The sequence below is a fragment of the Homalodisca vitripennis genome, unplaced genomic scaffold (genome assembly GCF_021130785.1).
Source record: "Homalodisca vitripennis isolate AUS2020 unplaced genomic scaffold, UT_GWSS_2.1 ScUCBcl_5812;HRSCAF=12722, whole genome shotgun sequence".
Lineage (NCBI taxonomy): Eukaryota > Metazoa > Arthropoda > Insecta > Hemiptera > Cicadellidae > Homalodisca > Homalodisca vitripennis.
In genome coordinates this window covers 1-16,155 of record NW_025782286.1, presented here as the reverse complement: position 1 = coordinate 16,155, position 16,155 = coordinate 1, and the positions used below count along the sequence as shown (strand labels likewise).

The following is a 16,155-nucleotide window of genomic DNA, read 5'->3' as shown; positions in this document are numbered from 1 at the left end:
CTCATTCCCAAACCTGGAAAATCCCGCCTGTTCCCACAGAACTTCCGCCCCATATCACTCCTCCCCACTATCTCTAAGCTCTTCGAGAAGCTTCTCCTTTCCAGATTAGTTCCCTACCTAAATGACTTCATCCGGCCAGAGCAGTTCGGATTCAGGAGAGATCATTCGACGACTCAACAACTAGTTCGCGTTGTGAACATGCTGGCTGACAACACATGAACTACAACCTGTGCTCAGTTGCAGTATTTCTAGATGTCAGCAGAGCGTTCGAACAGAGTATGGGCACGAAGGGGCTCCTGTACAAACTTGCAGATTCACCAGTTCCCCCCACCATGGTACATCTCCTCCGCTCCTACCTCACAGGAAGGACCTTCCGCCATCGCCGTGGACGGCGAACTTTCTACAGAAAGGACGATCGAGGCGGGCGTGCCACAGGGTCAAGCGTACTAGGACCAGTGCTTTATCTCGTTTACACCAACGACATGCCACTGGTACCTAGGGTAACGTTGTCCTTGTACGCAGACGACGCCATGTTCCTCTGCAGGAGCTTTCAGCCGACACGAGCCGCTGACGTCATGCAGCAGCAGATGGACCTTCTCTCTCTCCGTGGCTGGAAAAGTGGCGCATTTCCATAAACACTGAGAAGAGTTCAGCTGTCTGCTTCAGAAAGCGTAAGAAGAATTGCCGAAGAGACTCCCGCCACCCGTGACTCTGGATGACGATCCAATTGCAATGGAAACCCCATGCCAAATACCTAGGAGTTATTCTAGACTCTAAACTAAATTTCGGACCCCACGCTAAGAAAAAAGCCGAGGAGGCGAAGAAAATTGCTGGGTCAATAGGCCCACTAACAAACCGTCGCTCGCCCCCTCCCTATGAGCGTCAAGACCACAATTTTTTTTCGCTGTGGTTAGATCGGTTTATGATGTATGCCTCCACAGCTTGGTGGACCAACTGCAGCCGATCTAACCGCAAGTCACTTCAGACCATCCAAAACAAGGCCCTCCGATCTATCACCCGGCAACCATGGTTTGTGCGGAACGAAACCATAAGGAAATCCCTAGAAGTCCCGACGTTGGAGGTGTTTGCGAGAGCATCGGCCGAGAAGTTTCTTCCAGACAGCTGCAGCGTCGAATCATCAACATATAGCTGCAATCACAGCGCCGTACGATGGTCCGGACGACTACAGGCGGCGCCCCATCAACCATCCTGGACGACCCACCGTAGCAAATTCATCTACAGGAGAGAGCCTGCGATCCCAACTTGTGACGCAGTTTGTTAAAATTCAATACTTTTTCTTTTAAATTATTAATTTGTTTTCGTAACAGTGATTCCTAATTAGGCGACTCTAATAAAAAATTTTAAGTTTCAGCGCTTCATTCTACAGCCAGTGAACCTAGAGTTCAGGTGCTGTACGGCCACGAAGGACGTGGCAGCAGAGTGGTTTAGTGCGGTAAGAATCCCACATAACCGGGAACGCCGGTACCTTTTGAAGGTTTCCCTCTGCTTAACAAAAAAAAAAAAAAAAAAAAAAAAATTTTGGCCTATACTCCCGGTACAAACCAGCGACTCAGGATGCCACCGAAAGCGAGCGGAAAAGCCGTCAAGAAGGCCGGCAAGGCCCAGAAGAACATCACCAAGGGCGACAAGAAGAAGAAGCGCAGGAGGAAGGAGAGTTATGCCATCTACATCTACAAGGTGCTGAAACAGGTCCACCCCGACACCGGCGTCTCCAGCAAGGCCATGTCCATCATGAACAGCTTCGTGAACGACATATTCGAGCGCATAGCCGCCGAAGCTTCCCGCCTGGCCCACTACAACAAGCGGTCGACCATCACGTCGCGGGAGATCCAGACCGCCGTCAGGCTCCTGTTGCCCGGCGAGTTGGCCAAGCACGCCGTGAGCGAGGGTACCAAGGCCGTGACCAAGTACACCAGCTCCAAGTAAGCCGGCCGGCAGGCCAGCGCCGCAACGAGCGAGCCCGCTCCGCACAAACGGCCTTTCTAAAGGCCACCAATAACTCTTTCGTTTTCGCTTATTTTACCGCTTATAGTTGTAAAACCGATGTAAAACTGGTTGTTTCAAGTCGCTCTCGACTATATTTTCTATCGAAAATACCAAATTTATGACTTTGTGCTTGTCATAAATATTTTATTCCAGGAATTTTACAATTCCTTTTTTTCTTTTTAAACATAGTCCGATTTCACTGTAAAATTGTATAATTTTCTGTTTATTTATTTATTTTTCAAACAAACACTGAGTTTACAATAAAAAAAAAAAAAAAAAAAAAAAAAATACGTCAATTGCAATTCGATCGAAAACCATAGTTTCTGTCATGTTTTATACACATGACTTCTAATATTAACCAAGAACCGTTGAACTCTGATTAAACATAACTTGTAATTTTCGCTTATTTTACCGCTTTTAGTTGTGTAAACATTGGAATTCTGTTATTATGTTGGCTAAAACAAGCAACTCTCGACTTGTTTTATATTGAAATTACCTATTTAAGTTATGTTTAAATACAATCTTTAAACAAACATTAAATTTACAAATACGGTAATCGCCCAATTGATCTGATCGTTCGTTATTCATAGTATTCGTAATGTTTTATATACACTTCAATATAAGAGCCGAAAGTTACTCTTGAAAATTTATATTTTATCGAAATACCACTAGTTGTAAGTACAGGTCGATTTAGATTACAACAAGATATACGTTAAATACAGTTTTAACGTTTTAAAACGGTATTTAAACAGGTGAAATCGTGTGATAAAGTCATCTAGTGTACAGTGCGCATGTGCGTGGAGATAGAATATATAGAGTGAACTGTTAACACACGCTTATATAGGTAGGAGGTGGCTTGACTTGATTGGTCGGTCACTATTCGACCAATCAGAGTGTACGTATCCGTTAACATTGATAATTCTCCCGGTTTCTAGTTAATACGGTGAAATAGAGTTGTCAACGACGGTTTACTTACAATTGTCGATACCTGGACAGGTTGTAAATTTGAAAATAAAAAGGAATAACGTAGAAAATACATATAAAACAGACAGGTGAGGTTAGTGGATATACTGCAGATCCGAGTCCTGTAGCTGTAGCGCCAGAGAGTTGTCTGTTAACAAGTGTAAATCTGCTCGGTCTAGCGAACCTGATTGCGATTGCTTGATTCATACCACTGTAATGTGATCCAAGTCAGTGTACTTTAAGTTTAAAATGGGTATTTTCCAGTATGTTCCCGCATTCTCTATTTTAATTTATATAAGTTAGATTACGTTTATTAGATTAAGTTTACGAGTTTATTAATTTCCGTACGAAAAAAAAAAAAACACAAATTAGTAATGAAACACGTTTAAAACAGTATAGCCTACTATTCTGAATTTAACAAAATTTTCAGAATTTGTCAGATCACGCGATGCTTGCCCGCTGCGCAGCGCTTCGCGCTGCTTGCTCTTTTAGAAAAAAAATTTACTCGAGCTTGCAAACTCCAAGCCCAGATCAAGCGGCGCGCGTTTATCACTGATATTTAATCCACGTTTTTATCCGTTTACAACTAATTACGTTAAATTTAATTAGCGTGGATAACAGCAAATTTACATATTTACTTCGTTACAATCACCGAATATTCGCTGATTCTTCTATTTTTCAAATTTACTAAACGACCTTTAAAATTATTGAACTATACACGTATAAAGTATATTTATAACTGAATAAGTGATTTTTATTTGTTGCAAATCACTATGACTACAAACTAAATGTAAACTGTTAACATATTCCAGTGAATATCGCAATATGTGGGGTTGACAGTGCTTGTAATTAACAAAATTTATCACTATCAACTTACTATTCTATGCGACATTTGGAATTTATATCACACTTTGAATATAAAATAATAATTATTGTAAACTGAATCATTGTTGTGTTTTGCTATAATATATAAACAATACTACACTGTTAACTGAACTGTTAACATAGTTCCAGTGAAAATCGCGAGCGGTCGGAGGTTGACAGAAGTTCGTAATACAGGAAAAGAATAGAAAATCAATCTGCTCTTTATAATAATACCGAAAGAACAATAGCAAACAGTTTTAATTTGTAAACACAGTGAATTCGCTGTAGTAAGTAGGATTAATATATATAAATATAAATGATATTTGCAAATAAAATTGATGATAATGTAAACGATTACTGTAACAAAATAAAAGAAAAAGTTTAATAATAAATCAATGTACAAGTGATTGGTTTTCTAGCCACAGAAATATGCTGTAAAACGACTAAATTAGAGAGAAAAGGTTTAGATTTCGTGTTTAAAACTAATTATAAAATGACAAAGACGGTGAATTTAAGTTAAGATTGTATAATAGACAATAAAGAGAAGTGATATTTTTTATTTTATACAGTTAATTAGAGTGAAAACAACTATTTAAAGTGTACAGTTAAATGTGTTAATTATTAATATAAATAAATATATATATATATATATATTTTGAAGACCAGTAATTAGTTATAAATAGATATAAATTTACGCACACTGTTTAGTATTTGAATAAACTGTTATTATTCGATAACATCAATTGGCAAAAAGTGTTATATATTCGTGTACATTATTAAATTTTTATGTAATTTGTGATGGTAATAATGACAGTTTTACTATTAATTAGCATAGTAATTACTAGATACATGTCGGAAATATACGACAAGAGTGAGAAATAGGATTATTAAAGTCGTAAAACGTGAAAACGAGTGATATTGTGGTGGCCTTTAAAAAGGCCGTTTGTGGGAGCCGGGCGGGCGGCTTTGTGTCGCGCGCTGGCGGGCGACTTAGGCCTTCTTCTCGGTCTTCTTGGGCAGGAGCACGGCCTGGATGTTTGGCAGTACACCTCCCTGGGCGATGGTGACACCGGACAGGAGCTTGTTCAGCTCCTCGTCATTCCTGATGGCCAGCTGAAGGTGACGGGGAATGATCCTGGTCTTCTTGTTGTCACGGGCCGCGTTACCGGCCAACTCGAGAACCTCGGCGGCGAGATACTCCATGACGGCGGCCAGGTAGACCGGAGCTCCGGCACCCACTCGCTCGGCGTAGTTGCCCTTGCGGAGCAGACGGTGGATCCTGCCGACCGGGAACTGTAGACCGGCCCTGGACGAGCGGGACTTTGCCTTTCCCTTCACTTTACCGCCTTTGCCTCGTCCTGACATGTTGCGCTGTACTCGGTTGCGGGGATACAGATAGAAGCCGTGGCCTGAAATTCGGGGTTACCTCGAATTTGGGCGTCGCGCGAGCGCGGCCAATCGCGTTCGAGCTGCCACCCTATTGGTCGCGCTCGCGCGACGCCAGATATCCAGCTTAGAGCCTTTTTTAGAATTTTGGCCTATACTCCCGGTACAAACCAGCGACTCAGGATGCCACCGAAAGCGAGCGGAAAAGCCGTCAAGAAGGCCGGCAAGGCCCAGAAGAACATCACCAAGGGCGACAAGAAGAAGAAGCGCAGGAGGAAGGAGAGTTATGCCATCTACATCTACAAGGTGCTGAAACAGGTCCACCCCGACACCGGCGTCTCCAGCAAGGCCATGTCCATCATGAACAGCTTCGTGAACGACATATTCGAGCGCATAGCCGCCGAAGCTTCCCGCCTGGCCCACTACAACAAGCGGTCGACCATCACGTCGCGGGAGATCCAGACCGCCGTCAGGCTCCTGTTGCCCGGCGAGTTGGCCAAGCACGCCGTGAGCGAGGGTACCAAGGCCGTGACCAAGTACACCAGCTCCAAGTAAGCCGGCCAGGCCAGCGCCGCAACGAGCGAGCCCGCTCCGCACAAACGGCCTTTCTAAAGGCCACCAATAACTCTTTCGTTTTCGCTTATTTTACCGCTTATAGTTGTAAAACCGATGTAAAACTGGTTGTTTCAAGTCGCTCTCGACTATATTTTCTATCGAAAATACCAAATTTATGACTTTGTGCTTGTCATAAATATTTTATTCCAGGAATTTTACAATTCCTTTTTTTCTTTTTAAAACATAGTCCGATTTCACTGTAAAATTGTATAATTTTCTGTTTATTTATTTATTTTCAAACAAACATTGAGTTTACAATAAAAAAAAAAAAAAAAAAAAAAAAAATACGTCAATTGCAATTCGATCGAAAACCATAGTTTCTGTCATGTTTTATACACATGACTTCTAATATTAACCAAGAACCGTTGAACTCTGATTAAACATAACTTGTAATTTTCGCTTATTTTACCGCTTTTAGTTGTGTAAACATTGGAATTGTGTTATTATGTTGGCTAAAACAAGCAACTCTCGACTTGTTTTATATTGAAATTACCTATTTAAGTTATGTTTAAATACAATCTTTAAACAAACATTAAATTTACAAATACGGTAATCGCCCAATTGATCTGATCGTTCGTTATTCATAGTATTCGTAATGTTTTATATACACTTCAATATAAGAGCCGAAAGTTACTCTTGAAAATTTATATTTTATCGAAATACCACTAGTTGTAAGTACAGGTCGATTTAGATTACAACAAGATATACGTTAAATACAGTTTTAACGTTTTAAAACGGTATTTAACAGGTGAAATCGTGTGATAAAGTCATCTAGTGTACAGTGCGCATGTGCGTGGAGATAGAATATATAGAGTGAACTGTTAACACACGCTTATATAGGTAGGAGGTGGCTTGACTTGATTGGTCGGTCACTATTCGACCAATCAGAGTGTACGTATCCGTTAACATTGATAATTCTCCCGGTTTCTAGTTAATACGGTGAAATAGAGTTGTCAACGACGGTTTACTTACAATTGTCGATACCTGGACAGGTTGTAAATTTGAAAATAAAAAGGAATAACGTAGAAAATACATATAAAACAGACAGGTGAGTGGATATACTGCAGATCCGAGTCCTGTAGCTGTAGCGCCAGAGAGTTGTCTGTTAACAAGTGTAAATCTGCTCGGTCTAGCGAACCTGATTGCGATTGCTTGATTCATACCACTGTAATGTGATCCAAGTCAGTGTACTTTAAGTTTAAAATGGGCATTTTCCAGTATGTTCCCGCATTCTCTATTTTAATTTATATAAGTTAGATTACGTTTATTAGATTAAGTTTACGAGTTTATTAATTTCCGTACGAAAAAAAAAAAAAACACAAATTAGTAATGAAACACGTTTAAAACAGTATAGCCTACTATTCTGAATTTAACAAAATTTTCAGAATTTGTCAGATCACGCGATGCTTGCCCGCTGCGCAGCGCTTCGCGCTGCTTGCTCTTTTAGAAAAAAAATTTACTCGAGCTTGCAAACTCCAAGCCCAGATCAAGCGGCGCGCGTTTATCACTGATATTTAATCCACGTTTTTATCCGTTTACAACTAATTACGTTAAATTTAATTAGCGTGGATAACAGCAAATTTACATATTTACTTCGTTACAATCACCGAATATTCGCTGATTCTTCTATTTTTCAAATTTACTAAACGACCTTTAAAATTATTGAACTATACACGTATAAAGTATATTTATAACTGAATAAGTGATTTTTATTTGTTGCAAATCACTATGACTACAAACTAAATGTAAACTGTTAACATATTCCAGTGAATATCGCAATATGTGGGGTTGACAGTGCTTGTAATTAACAAAATTTATCTATCAACTTACTATTCTATGCGACATTTGGAATTTATATCACACTTTGAATATAAAATAATAATTATTGTAAACTGAATCATTGTTGTGTTTTGCTATAATATATAAACAATACTACACTGTTAACTGAACTGTTAACATAGTTCCAGTGAAAATCGCGAGCGGTCGGAGGTTGACAGAAGTTCGTAATACAGGAAAAGAATAGAAAATCAATCTGCTCTTTATAATAATACCGAAAGAACAATAGCAAACAGTTTTAATTTGTAAACACAGTGAATTCGCTGTAGTAAGTAGGATTAATATATATAAATATAAATGATATTTGCAAATAAAATTGATGATAATGTAAACGATTACTGTAACAAAATAAAAGAAAAAGTTTAATAATAAATCAATGTACAAGTGATTGGTTTTCTAGCCACAGAAATATGCTGTAAAACGACTAAATTAGAGAGAAAAGGTTTAGATTTCGTGTTTAAAACTAATTTAAAATGACAAAGACGGTGAATTTAAGTTAAGATTGTATAATAGACAATAAAGAGAAGTGATATTTTTTATTTTATACAGTTAATTAGAGTGAAAACAACTATTTAAAGTGTACAGTTAAATGTGTTAATTATTAATATAAATAAATATATATATATATATATATTTTGAAGACCAGTAATTAGTTATAAATAGATATAAATTTACGCACACTGTTTAGTATTTGAATAAACTGTTATTATTCGATAACATCAATTGGCAAAAAGTGTTATATATTCGTGTACATTATTAAATTTTTATGTAATTTGTGATGGTAATAATGACAGTTTTACTATTAATTAGCATAGTAATTACTAGATACATGTCGGAAATATACGACAAGAGTGAGAAATAGGATTATTAAAGTCGTAAAACGTGAAAACGAGTGATATTGTGGTGGCCTTTAAAAAGGCCGTTTGTGGGAGCCGGGCGGGCGGCTTTGTGTCGCGCGCTGGCGGGCGACTTAGGCCTTCTTCTCGGTCTTCTTGGGCAGGAGCACGGCCTGGATGTTTGGCAGTACACCTCCCTGGGCGATGGTGACACCGGACAGGAGCTTGTTCAGCTCCTCGTCATTCCTGATGGCCAGCTGAAGGTGACGGGGAATGATCCTGGTCTTCTTGTTGTCACGGGCCGCGTTACCGGCCAACTCGAGAACCTCGGCGGCGAGATACTCCATGACGGCGGCCAGGTAGACCGGAGCTCCGGCACCCACTCGCTCGGCGTAGTTGCCCTTGCGGAGCAGACGGTGGATCCTGCCGACCGGGAACTGTAGACCGGCCCTGGACGAGCGGGACTTTGCCTTTCCCTTCACTTTACCGCCTTTGCCTCGTCCTGACATGTTGCGCTGTACTCGGTTGCGGGGATACAGATAGAAGCCGTGGCCTGAAATTCGGGGTTACCTCGAATTTGGGCGTCGCGCGAGCGCGGCCAATCGCGTTCGAGCTGCCACCCTATTGGTCGCGCTCGCGCGACGCCAGATATCCAGCTTAGAGCCTTTTTTAGAATTTTGGCCTATACTCCCGGTACAAACCAGCGACTCAGGATGCCACCGAAAGCGAGCGGAAAAGCCGTCAAGAAGGCCGGCAAGGCCCAGAAGAACATCACCAAGGGCGATAAGAAGAAGAAGCGCAGGAGGAAGGAGAGTTATGCCATCTACATCTACAAGGTGCTGAAACAGGTCCACCCCGACACCGGCGTCTCCAGCAAGGCCATGTCCATCATGAACAGCTTCGTGAACGACATATTCGAGCGCATAGCCGCCGAAGCTTCCCGCCTGGCCCACTACAACAAGCGGTCGACCATCACGTCGCGGGAGATCCAGACCGCCGTCAGGCTCCTGTTGCCCGGCGAGTTGGCCAAGCACGCCGTGAGCGAGGGTACCAAGGCCGTGACCAAGTACACCAGCTCCAAGTAAGCCGGCCAGGCCAGCGCCGCAACGAGCGAGCCCGCTCCGCACAAACGGCCTTTCTAAAGGCCACCAATAACTCTTTCGTTTTCGCTTATTTTACCGCTTATAGTTGTAAAACCGATGTAAAACTGGTTGTTTCAAGTCGCTCTCGACTATATTTTCTATCGAAAATACCAAATTTATGACTTTGTGCTTGTCATAAATATTTTATTCCAGGAATTTTATTCCATGAATTTTACAATTCCTTTTTTTCTTTTTTAAAACATAGTCCGATTTCACTGTAAAATTGTATAATTTTCTGTTTATTTATTTATTTTTTTTCAAACAAACACTTGAGTTTACAATAAAAAAAAAAAAAAAAAAAAAAAAATACGTCAATTGCAATTCGATCGAAAACCATAGTTTCTGTCATGTTTTATACACATGACTTCTAATATTAACCAAGAACCGCGTTGAACTCTGATTAAACATAACTTGTAATTTTCGCTTATTTTACCGCTTTTAGTTGTGTAAACATTGGAATTGTGTTATTATGTTGGCTAAAACAAGCAACTCTCGACTTGTTTTATATTGAAATTACCTATTTAAGTTATGTTTAAATACAATCTTTAAACAAACATTAAATTTACAAATACGGTAATCGCCCAATTGATCTGATCGTTCGTTATTCATAGTATTCGTAATGTTTTATATACACTTCAATATAAGAGCCGAAAGTTACTCTTGAAAATTTATATTTTATCGAAATACCACTAGTTGTAAGTACAGGTCGATTTAGATTACAACAAGATATACGTTAAATACAGTTTTAACGTTTTAAAACGGTATTTAAACAGGTGAAATCGTGTGATAAAGTCATCTAGTGTACAGTGCGCATGTGCGTGGAGATAGAATATATAGAGTGAACTGTTAACACACGCTTATATAGGTAGGAGGTGGCTTGACTTGATTGGTCGGTCACTATTCGACCAATCAGAGTGTACGTATCCGTTAACATTGATAATTCTCCCGGTTTCTAGTTAATACGGTGAAATAGAGTTGTCAACGACGGTTTACTTACAATTGTCGATACCTGGACAGGTTGTAAATTTGAAAATAAAAAGGAATAACGTAGAAAATACATATAAAACAGACAGGTGAGTGGATATACTGCAGATCCGAGTCCTGTAGCTGTAGCGCCAGAGAGTTGTCTGTTAACAAGTGTAAATCTGCTCGGTCTAGCGAACCTGATTGCGATTGCTTGATTCATACCACTGTAATGTGATCCAAGTCAGTGTACTTTAAGTTTAAAATGGGCATTTTCCAGTATGTTCCCGCATTCTCTATTTTAATTTATATAAGTTAGATTACGTTTATTAGATTAAGTTTACGAGTTTATTAATTTCCGTACGAAAAAAAAAAAAAAAACACAAATTAGTAATGAAACACGTTTAAAACAGTATAGCCTACTATTCTGAATTTAACAAAATTTTCAGAATTTGTCAGATCACGCGATGCTTGCCCGCTGCGCAGCGCTTCGCGCTGCTTGCTCTTTTAGAAAAAAAATTTACTCGAGCTTGCAAACTCCAAGCCCAGATCAAGCGGCGCGCGTTTATCACTGATATTTAATCCACGTTTTTATCCGTTTACAACTAATTACGTTAAATTTAATTAGCGTGGATAACAGCAAATTTACATATTTACTTCGTTACAATCACCGAATATTCGCTGATTCTTCTATTTTTCAAATTTACTAAACGACCTTTAAAATTATTGAACTATACACGTATAAAGTATATTTATAACTGAATAAGTGATTTTTATTTGTTGCAAATCACTATGACTACAAACTAAATGTAAACTGTTAACATATTCCAGTGAATATCGCAATATGTGGGGTTGACAGTGCTTGTAATTAACAAAATTTATCACTATCAACTTACTATTCTATGCGACATTTGGAATTTATATCACACTTTGAATATAAAATAATAATTATTGTAAACTGAATCATTGTTGTGTTTTGCTATAATATATAAACAATACTACACTGTTAACTGAACTGTTAACATAGTTCCAGTGAAAATCGCGAGCGGTCGGAGGTTGACAGAAGTTCGTAATACAGGAAAAGAATAGAAAATCAATCTGCTCTTTATAATAATACCGAAAGAACAATAGCAAACAGTTTTAATTTGTAAACACAGTGAATTCGCTGTAGTAAGTAGGATTAATATATATATAAATATAAATGATATTTGCAAATAAAATTGATGATAATGTAAACGATTACTGTAACAAAATAAAAGAAAAAGTTTAATAATAAATCAATGTACAAGTGATTGGTTTTCTAGCCACAGAAATATGCTGTAAAACGACTAAATTAGAGAGAAAAGGTTTAGATTTCGTGTTTAAAACTAATTATAAAATGACAAAGACGGTGAATTTAAGTTAAGATTGTATAATAGACAATAAAGAGAAGTGATATTTTTTATTTTATACGGTTAATTAGAGTGAAAACAACTATTTAAAGTGTACAGTTAAATGTGTTAATTATTAATATAAATAAATATATATATATATATATATATATATATATATATATATTTTGAAGACCAGTAATTAGTTATAAATAGATATAAAATTTACGCACACTGTTTAGTATTTGAATAAACTGTTATTATTCGATAACATCAATTGGCAAAAAGTGTTATATATTCGTGTACATTATTAAATTTTTATGTAATTTGTGATGGTAATAATGACAGTTTTACTATTAATTAGCATAGTAATTACTAGATACATGTCGGAAATATACGACAAGAGTGAGAAATAGGATTATTAAAGTCGTAAACTGTGAAAACGAGTGATATTGTGGTGGCCTTTAAAAAGGCCGTTTGTGGGAGCCGGGCGGGCGGCTTTGTGTCGCGCGCTGGCGGGCGACTTAGGCCTTCTTCTCGGTCTTCTTGGGCAGGAGCACGGCCTGGATGTTTGGCAGTACACCTCCCTGGGCGATGGTGACACCGGACAGGAGCTTGTTCAGCTCCTCGTCATTCCTGATGGCCAGCTGAAGGTGACGGGGAATGATCCTGGTCTTCTTGTTGTCACGGGCCGCGTTACCGGCCAACTCGAGAACCTCGGCGGCGAGATACTCCATGACGGCGGCCAGGTAGACCGGAGCTCCGGCACCCACTCGCTCGGCGTAGTTGCCCTTGCGGAGCAGACGGTGGATCCTGCCGACCGGGAACTGTAGACCGGCCCTGGACGAGCGGGACTTTGCCTTTCCCTTCACTTTACCGCCTTTGCCTCGTCCTGACATGTTGCGCTGTACTCGGTTGCGGGGATACAGATAGAAGCCGTGGTCAGGTCAGGTCGCTGTGACTGTGGGGGGGTGGATCCCCCACTTCTCTCAAGGCCTCTGCCGGTTAGGCTTTTACCTTGTGTCGCAAGGGTCGAAGCCCTAGTAGCCTTCGCTACCTGTCAGTGGGGTGAATGTCGTGTTGTAGTCGTAGTCGTTCTATGTCGTCAGTCGTCCATTGGAAGACGCAGTTGGGGGACCTCCTGGGCTCGAAGCTCACGGATGTGATCCCACGGAGAGGAATCTGCTGCTTCTTCGAGGCTCGATGTCAGGCCTTCCACGAAGCTCCTGATGGTAGGAACGTTGGACGAAGCCCTGACCACGGTGTTCCTCACGAACCAGGGCGACCCAGTGGCCCGCCGGAGACAAACGCTCTGGACAGCGAGCAGCTGCCTCCGAGCGGTCTTGCAGGTGAGGTTGTACCATGCTGGGGCCGCATAAGTGAGCACTGGTCGTATCAGAGCCGTGTAGAGCAGGACTTTCGTCCTGGTCGGTAGCTTCGTGGAGTTGAGCAGTGGGCCGATGCTGCCGATGCCCTTCCTTGCTTGACCGCAGATCCTCTTGACGTGGGGAGTGAAGGTCAGCTTGGAGTCCAGGAGTACCCCCAGGTACTTGACTGTCGTCTTCCATGGTATGTCGCCACCGTTGAGTGTCAGGTGACGGCCGTCCGCTTGTCTCCTTGTCCTCGTGAAGTTTATGGCTTCACATTTGTCAACGTTGACCTTAATCCTCCACTTGGTCAACCAGGGCTCCAGTAGGTGCAGCTGCCGCTGGATGTAGAATCCAGCCATCCTCAGGTTGGCAGACGTGGCCGTGAGGAGCGCATCGTCCGCGTACAGGGACAGCTGCACTCTCGGAGCGACCGGAAAGTCGTTAGTGTACCACAGGTACAGGATCGGGCCGAGGACCGATCCCTGTGGCACACCAGATGTCACTGGGCGGGTCGTGGAGGTGGATCGGGCAACGCTGACGGAGAAGGTCCGGAGGTGGAGATAGCTGCGGAGCAGCCTGAAGATCCTGCCAGGCAACGGTGACGATGTCAACTTGAAGAGCAGTCCCTCGTGCCACACCTTGTCGAAGGCTTTGCTCACGTCTATCAGGACCGAAGTGGAGTGGTGCTTCCTCCCTACAGCTCCAGTGATGTTGTTCAGGACTCTGCGGAGCTGAAGGGTGGTGGAGTGGCCGGTGCGGAAGCCGAATTGTTCTGTCCTGATAGACGCGAAGAACTCCTCGGGAAATCTCGCTAGGACGATCTTCTCCAGGATTTTGGAGAGCACAGGCAGGAGGGAGATCGGCCTGTGGTTCTCCGGGAAGAGAGGGTCCTTGCCGGGCTTGGGTATCACGATCACCTTGGCATCCTTCCAGGTGGTCGGGAAGTGGGCCAGGCGAAGGCATGAGTTGAAGATGCAGGTGATCGTGACGATCACCCAAGCCGGCAGGTTCTTCAACGCTGGAGTTCCCAAGGAGTCCGGGCCAGGGGCCTTCTTCGGGCGAAGGCGGCGAATGTGGTCCTGCACTTCAAGTGTAGTCACAGTGGGCAGTGGGTCGTCTTCGTCGGGTTGGTATCCCTCCAGGAAGTCTTCGATGGTCTCACAGGTGTCCTCGTCGTAGACATCCGCGTGTGGGGAGAATTGGTCTTCCATGGTGTCGGCGAAGGCCTCCGCTCGATCTCCAGGGGAGTAGACAATGCCACGCTGGCCATGGAGTGGCCGGTTGGTCTTCTTCTCCCCTCGGAGGGCCCTGGAGATTTTCCAGATGCCGCCGACACCACCGTCAGCTTGATGTTCCACGAAGTCATCCCACGCAGCCGCTCTGTGTTCCGCCAGGAGACGAGAGCACTTCCTGGCCTGGCGGTTGAAGGTCTGCTTGGCGTGGGGACAACGGGACTGCTGATACTCCCTTCGCAGTCTGCGTCGAAGACGTATCTCCTCTCTCAGCTCCTCAGGCAGAGGTGGAGTGAAGTCGGTCCGGGAGAGAGGGGATGACGAGGCCGTCATAGCTTCCTGGAGGGTGGTGGTCAAGTCGAGTACCTGTCGGTCTAGCTGGTCCGGTGACTCGGCAGGAGTTGGTGGTGGCCGATGTCGGTCGGCGAGGTGGTTTGCATAGTGGTGCCAGTTGATCTTGTTGGGACGAGTAGGAGGATAGGATGGAGCTCCGTCGTCCGGGAAGTCAAAAACAACTGGCACGTGGTCTGATGAGAGATCAGACACTGCAAACACCTCGATGTGTCCGTCCAGCGAGCCAGCTAGACCGATATCCAGTATGTCCGGGAGGTGTCGCCCATTGTAGTTGTAGTGGGTGGGCTCCTCGGGTGTCAGTAGTCGGATGTGGAGTCGGTTTTCCAGGAGACGGTGGAGGTCTCTGCCGGTGGAATTGGTGTTCCGGCATCCCCAGTCCAGGTGTTTGGCGTTCAGGTCCCCGGCAACAAGTGCAGGGGAGCCAGGTCGCAGCAGGGCATCGAGGCAGCGTGGCTGGATGATCCGCTGAGGCGGATTATACACGGAGGCGATCTCCAGTTCAGTTCCACTGTACTGGACGGCAACCCGAGTGATCTCGATTCCTGGGGCAGGGACTGCTGCCAGGAGTCGGTGAGTCACTCGTCGATGTACTAGGATCGCCGAGCCTCCGCTGGGTCGGATGTTCTGGAGCTGCCTGTCGGTGCGGTACACCTGGTAGTTGGGGATGCTGAAGCGGTCTGTCGTCCTGAAGTGGGTCTCCTGGAGAAGAGCGACGTCCACATCCATTTCCGTCAGTAGTTGGCTGAGTTCCAGCCGCTTATCTGCCAGCCCGTCGGCGTTCCAGCTAACAACTCTCAGCTTACCCATGCATGGTGGCGGACAACATGTCCATGAGGCGTGACATCATCGCCACCATGCTGGTCAGCTGGGAGAGAAACTGTGATATCCCTGCCTTGAGTTCCTCGGGAATACGGGCAGCAGGCTGAGAGGTCGGCATGTTGTTTTGTGTGGGCGGCTGGGGCTGAGGTTCTGCGCTAGCAGCCATCTTTGGCAGTTCCAAGCGAGGTTTCGGAGTGGGCCTGGGTAGGGCTGGTCTCCTCTCAGGTCTCACAGGGGCTGGTACGGCTTCTTTCCTCGGGCTCTCTGATCGTGTAAGGTCTCGCGGCTCGGAGATGGAGGTTTTCGCGGCAGGACGAGCTCTCCGATTTTCCGGCTTCCGAGCAGGTCGGTGTCGGCGACGTCGAACCACCTCGAAGTCCTCGTCTTCTCGGCTGTCA

At 43.3% G+C, this 16,155-nt stretch overlaps 6 protein-coding genes across 6 annotated transcripts; 3 read left to right on the top strand and 3 right to left on the bottom strand.

Annotated features, from left to right (window-relative positions):
- The first annotated feature begins 1,552 nt into the window (after positions 1 to 1,552).
- On the top strand, positions 1,553 to 1,965 carry LOC124373689 (histone H2B). The gene has a single exon (XM_046832039.1). It carries the CDS (start codon positions 1,576 to 1,578, stop codon positions 1,945 to 1,947), a length of 372 nt encoding a protein of 123 aa, XP_046687995.1. The 5' UTR covers positions 1,553 to 1,575; the 3' UTR covers positions 1,948 to 1,965.
- A 2,790-nt stretch (positions 1,966 to 4,755) lies between these two features.
- On the bottom strand, positions 4,756 to 5,219 carry LOC124373687 (histone H2A). The gene has a single exon (XM_046832037.1). The coding sequence runs from the start codon at positions 5,197 to 5,199 to the stop codon at positions 4,825 to 4,827; it is 375 nt and encodes a 124-aa protein (XP_046687993.1). The 5' UTR covers positions 5,200 to 5,219; the 3' UTR covers positions 4,756 to 4,824.
- A 144-nt stretch (positions 5,220 to 5,363) lies between these two features.
- On the top strand, positions 5,364 to 5,783 carry LOC124373688 (histone H2B). The gene has a single exon (XM_046832038.1). It carries the CDS (start codon positions 5,404 to 5,406, stop codon positions 5,773 to 5,775), a length of 372 nt encoding a protein of 123 aa, XP_046687994.1. The 5' UTR covers positions 5,364 to 5,403; the 3' UTR covers positions 5,776 to 5,783.
- Positions 5,784 to 8,572: 2,789 nt separating this feature from the next.
- Positions 8,573 to 9,036, bottom strand: LOC124373692 (histone H2A). The gene has a single exon (XM_046832040.1). The coding sequence runs from the start codon at positions 9,014 to 9,016 to the stop codon at positions 8,642 to 8,644; it is 375 nt and encodes a 124-aa protein (XP_046687996.1). The 5' UTR covers positions 9,017 to 9,036; the 3' UTR covers positions 8,573 to 8,641.
- Positions 9,037 to 9,183: 147 nt separating this feature from the next.
- LOC124373693 (histone H2B) lies at positions 9,184 to 9,619 on the top strand. Its single transcript, XM_046832041.1, has one exon. It carries the CDS (start codon positions 9,221 to 9,223, stop codon positions 9,590 to 9,592), a length of 372 nt encoding a protein of 123 aa, XP_046687997.1. The 5' UTR covers positions 9,184 to 9,220; the 3' UTR covers positions 9,593 to 9,619.
- A 2,820-nt stretch (positions 9,620 to 12,439) lies between these two features.
- On the bottom strand, positions 12,440 to 12,901 carry LOC124373676 (histone H2A). The gene has a single exon (XM_046832026.1). It carries the CDS (start codon positions 12,879 to 12,881, stop codon positions 12,507 to 12,509), a length of 375 nt encoding a protein of 124 aa, XP_046687982.1. The 5' UTR covers positions 12,882 to 12,901; the 3' UTR covers positions 12,440 to 12,506.
- Between the last annotated feature and the right edge of the window lie 3,254 nt (positions 12,902 to 16,155).